Here is a 5,402-nt window from a genome sequence, read left to right as displayed (position 1 = left end):
ATGAAGGTGGTGCAATGGAGGGGGGCAGGGGATCAAGCATCTGGGACAACTTCACTCATCAGCACCCAGGCATGTATATGCATCTTTTCTATTAGGAAAATGTTTGTACATATCTTGTTACTAAGAACATTATCTTAGATCTTTTTCTTGAGAGATCATGACATAGAAAATCAACTTTTTATTTCAGCCCGTGAAGCATTCATAATGTTTAACTACTGGATGAAAGAAGCACCCGCACACCTCAGGGCTAATCCAACACTTGTGAAATCAATTCTGAATTATTTTATTTAAGAGTGCTACGCAACTTAGAATAAGAACATGGTAGTAATGATATACTATATACGACTCACCAGGGACGGAGCCAACATTCATGCATAGAGGGGGCAAAGTTCATATGAAATGAAACTTTTTGGCTACAACAACCATAATCATAGTAGAAGAACCAATTTATTCCCCCCCCCCCCCCCCGGTAAATTCGTCCATGCGACTCACACCTATAAAGTGTAAAATCTAAAGTTCTCCAACTTTGACCGGGAAAGAAAGTTGTTTAGAACAGTGAGGTGGAAACAGAAAGATGACATTTATTGCGAAAATATTTGCATAGTAGTATCATAGTTTCTACAAACACAATTGTAAGAAAAATAGAGTCAAGGTAATGTGTTGGTGACTCTGCATATTAACAAACAAAGCCAGTAGTATTATCTCAAGGGACATACATCTGAGTATCTCACAAAATTTTGATGCCAATATTTCTTTTTATTTTTTGGGATTAGCCAATATTTGTAGTTATATGGACAGTAGGCCATTCTATCCTACAATGTTGTGATTATTATAAAAAGTAATTTGAATTTCTCCCCCGCAAAAAAAAATTGAATTTCTAACTGAGCTTAAATCATTATGTTCATTTCAAGAAAAAAGAATATACATGAGCAGAATAGCCTTTTTTCATGAAGCTCTACTGAGTAATAACTTCGGCAGATAAAATTGCCGACAGAAGTAATGGGGATGTGGCAGTTGACTCCTACCATCTTTACAAGGTAGGGATATTGTATATTTCTTACTTCTTTAACCATATGTTAAGTTTATTCATAAATTATATGGTCAATGCTTTTTATTAAGATATTTGAATTTTAGTTTCAATTCAACAAAAAGAAACTAGGTACTCGCGCTATTTAAAAAATAATACAAGTTCTAGGATTGTCCTAAGTAAAACCTTTTAAATCTTAACCAAATCTATAAAAAAAACTTCAAGGATATATGGAATTCGGAATATATATAATATGAAAATATATTTCATAATGAATACAATATGGAGGGAGTAGTCTGATTCTAATTTGCCAAAAACACAGGAAGATGTGCGCCTCATGAAGGATATGGGAATGGACGCATACAGGTTTTCCATATCATGGACAAGAATTCTTCCAGGTATGATATTTTCAAACTGGATACCTCGACTCCATAGTAGAATACTCTATTTCACACCATCTTCGCATTTCCTAGTCAATATAGCATGTTCACATCGATCCTAATGTCTTAATATATAACAGACGGAACTCTGAGAGGTGGAGTCAACCGAGAAGGCATCAAGTATTACAACAACTTAATCGATGAGCTTCTGTCCAAAGGTATGCCTTCTAACCGTCAATATCTAATTAGATTTATTACCTAATCTATTAAACTACATGGAACATCAGGCCGTTTCTTTATTTTATTAGACTATTCTTAAGATTTTAGATGTTTATATATCTGCAGGGTTGCAGCCATTTGTGACCCTTTTTCACTGGGACTCTCCACAGGGATTGGAAGATAAATACGGAGGATTTCTTAGCCCTAATATCATGTAAGTCAACCACTATTTATTTTCTATAAGAATGTAATTCCCTCGCGTAACGTTTTACACGTGAGCAGAATGCAACTCTGTCCGAGTAACTTTTGAATAAGTAAGGTACTCCCGCTGTAAACTAACATAAGACCATTTAGATCACTAAAGTAATGATTTAAATGCTCTTATATTAGTTTACAGAGGGGATAGAAAACAACTAGTACAATGTTTTTTCATCAGAAGTCTAATGGGAGCATTTCCTCCTAATGTACCTTAATACTCTGTAGGTTTTAAAGATTAGTTTATGAAGATTGAAAAAGTGTGCCTACGCGCTTTGTAAAACTATTACGGTTCTAGTGAGTATACGTTAACTTTCACAATAACCAACTGCACTGGTGCAGAAATGACTATAAAGACTTTGCTGAAGTCTGCTTCAGAGAATTCGGAGATCGGGTGAAGCACTGGATCACATTGAATGAGCCATCTAACTTCTGCAATTCGGGTTATGCAATGGGCGTATCCGCACCAGGCCGGTGTTCTCCTTGGGAGAAGGCAAACTGCAGCGCCGGGGATTCTGGGAGGGAGCCCTACACTGTCTGCCACCATCAGATACTCTCTCATGCAGCAGCCGCGAGATCGTATACACAGAAATATAAGGTGACTCATTCAGCCCTTCATTATATCATGCAGTTGCAACTTGCAATTCATCCATGAACGTGATTGATATGGAGTACATCAATAAAATGCAGAGGGTGCAGAAGGGCGAGATCGGAATAACTTTGGTGTCAAACTGGTTTACTCCCTTATCCGGTTCAAAATCAAGTGTTGCCGCGACGCGGCGCGCTATAGAGTTCATGGTTGGATGGTAAATTCTTTACATTTCACGCTGGCATAATTTCGTTGTTGAAGTTTGGAAGAGAATGCAGATTGATATTATGCTAGGAATAAATAAAAGTATAAAACCCTTGTAGGTTTCTGGACCCCCTCAGCAGAGGAGACTACCCTCGGAGCATGAAAGTATTGGTCGGAAATCGCCTGCCGCAGTTCACCAAAAAACAGTCTGAGTTGGTGAAGGGTGCATTTGACTTCATTGGAATCAACTACTATACTACAAACTACGCTGGCAGCCTTCCTCCATCAAATGTCATGAGGAAGAGCTACTCTACTGATGCGCAAGCTAATCTCACGGGTGAGTCTATCATGCTAAGTCCATGATCAATATGTCTCTGTTCTTCGTTTGCCAGCCTAATAATATCAAGGAAATTGCCCCCTTCCAGAAATAAATTAATATGTCGTAGCCCCAGATTGCATATGTCAATACTGCAAGCTAACATTGCCCGACTATATATGTCAGGTGTTCGAAATGGCGTCCCCATAGGCCCTCAGGTAACTTGCAACTTATCCACATAAGCAGACGAATCTTCCGTCGATTTACTCGCAACTTTCTTATCCTGCATGTAGGCTGCTTCGCCTTGGCTCTACGTGTACCCTCAAGGTCTCCGTGATCTGCTACTTTATATCAAGGAGAAGTACCACAATCCAACCATCTACATCACTGAAAATGGCAAGTGCATTTTCCTCCCCTAGATAAGAACAATGAGATCAAAACTTATTTGAACAGTTAGTTGTCTCTCTGTGTATTCTAGGAATCGATGAAGCCAACAACAAGAGCCTACCACTCCATGAATCCCTTAATGACGATGCTAGGATAGATTACCACCACAGGCACCTTGATGCCCTGCTGAGTGCGATCAGGTCGGAGTTAGCTGCTTAATTTTACAGTCCTACTCTGCCAACAAACCTCTAAATATGACACCAACTGATTTACTGCAGGGACGGGGCAAATGTGAAGGGGTACTTTGCGTGGTCTCTTCTCGACGACTTCGAGTGGTCGAGCGGGTACACGGTGAGGTTCGGGTTACACTTTGTGGACTACGACCATGGTCTGAAGCGGTACCCCAAGCGATCCGCTGGCTGGTTCAAGAAGTTCCTCAAGGGATGATCTCACATATCAACTGAAAGTAGCGACAAATAATGGAGACAGTGTGCGTGTTCTAAAACCTTTAGAAAGACTTATAATTAAGAACGGAGGGGTAGAAAATAAAATATCTTCTCCTCACGCTGCAAAAATGTGCACACAGCAGTTCCCGCCAAAACAAAGACCATGTGCATGTCCGCTTGAAGGAAAAAGAAGATCCACTCAAAAAAAATGTCCACGTGCATGACCATAGTAAGGATTATTCCACAAGCGTCACATTATGAAGAAAGATTTTGCGTAACAAGTGTCTCTCATTTTTCCACAAAAAATAAATAAAATAATTTTAATACCCACGTACAAAAAGAAGAACCAGTCACCTTAAAAAAGATCAAGTAAAATAAAATAAATCAGACAGAACCCTACATAAATCTCTACATAATGGCTCCTAGATATTATCACAACCAAGGTCCTTAAATTAATATGTGAAATCGCATAATTTGTAAACAACAATAAAATATGCGTAAATTGTCACACACCCAAAAAATATTATAACACACCCAAAAATTATTATACTAACGTAAACCCGATGGAAAATATAATTAAAGGAATATCATTGTTTTTTCGGGGGGTGGGGTGGAAAAGGAGAGCTTCGAGTATTTCAAATAGGGATACTTTACAAACAGATCCATTAAATTTTAATTTTTAGAGATAATTTTTTACTGAGTATTATGAGATACTCTATCGATTGATTTAGTGCTAGACAGATACATTCTACATTCCCATATAAAGAAGTGGTCCACTTCTCAATTCACACAAAAAAGTAAACCATGTACACCTTACACATGAAGTAAGAAATACAAACGTACAAATAAGGAATCCTCAAGTTTCATGTTAGAGAATATAAGCCTATTTGAGATGGAAGTAGAAATTCCTAGCCCACATATATCACCGCTACCAAGGCCATCAATTATATATGTGAAATCACTTAATTGCAAGAGAAGTAGAAATGCATAAATAATCACACATTGGAAAACCATATATGAACATCAACCTGTTTGTAAGTATCATTTCAAGAGACAACATCGATTTTTGTGGTAGGTTCTGACAAGGTAGAGTGTCAGTTTACAAATAGGGATGTTTCACAACCAAATCCATCAAATTTTAGATTTTAGGGTAAAACAAAATTTCATGTATTACCAGATAATCTACTATCTAATTTGATGATTTATTGACACATTTTCAAATGAGTAAAGCAATGTTTCTATTTTTTGAAATTTGAGGCTGGAGCACTGTCCAATGCTTTAATAAGAACCATAGTTTATTTAGATGATAAGAGAAGCGGAAGTGTAGATAATAAAATCCATCACTAATTAGAACACATATCTATCACTAGAATTATCATTGGAAAACACTAGTACCTCTTCTGACAAATTTGTTTATGGAAGTGTTTAATATATACATTATCTTTGATAAAACTAAGGCATGCGGCTTACGCCTCTCATTCAAAGTGTAGTTGAGCAGTGGTTGTGTGTAACGTATCTTTCTCAGAACTTTTGAGTGTATGTCAGATATATGCTACACTGTAGATCAACCAATATATAA

At 37.5% G+C, this 5,402-nt stretch overlaps 1 protein-coding gene across 1 annotated transcript; it reads left to right on the top strand.

The window, feature by feature from the left end:
- Positions 1-798: 798 nt before the first annotated feature.
- Positions 799-4,282, top strand: LOC123428191 (beta-glucosidase 12-like). The gene is made up of 11 exons (XM_045112377.1): positions 799-1,037; positions 1,350-1,425; positions 1,548-1,625; positions 1,753-1,840; positions 2,224-2,479; positions 2,572-2,687; positions 2,794-3,011; positions 3,177-3,208; positions 3,284-3,386; positions 3,469-3,577; positions 3,656-4,282. Exons 2-11 carry the CDS (start codon positions 1,365-1,367, stop codon positions 3,822-3,824), a joined length of 1,230 nt encoding a protein of 409 aa, XP_044968312.1. The 5' UTR covers positions 799-1,037; positions 1,350-1,364; the 3' UTR covers positions 3,825-4,282.
- The last annotated feature ends 1,120 nt before the right edge of the window (positions 4,283-5,402 follow it).

Source organism: Hordeum vulgare, chromosome 2H, assembly GCF_904849725.1.
Source record: "Hordeum vulgare subsp. vulgare chromosome 2H, MorexV3_pseudomolecules_assembly, whole genome shotgun sequence".
Taxonomy (NCBI): Eukaryota; Viridiplantae; Streptophyta; class Magnoliopsida; order Poales; family Poaceae; genus Hordeum; species Hordeum vulgare.
Note: the sequence above shows the minus strand (reverse complement) of the source record. Positions and strands in the feature narration are given on the sequence as shown.

Coding starts and splice junctions, on each gene's coding strand:
- LOC123428191 (XM_045112377.1), top strand. CDS start 1,365: ATGAAGGATATGGGAATGGACGCATACAGGTTTTCCATATCATGGACA. Junction 1,841..2,223: donor TTTCTTAGCCCTAATATCAT/GTAAGTCAACCA, acceptor GCACTGGTGCAG/AAATGACTATAAAGACTTTG. Junction 2,688..2,793: donor ATAGAGTTCATGGTTGGATG/GTAAATTCTTTA, acceptor AAACCCTTGTAG/GTTTCTGGACCCCCTCAGCA.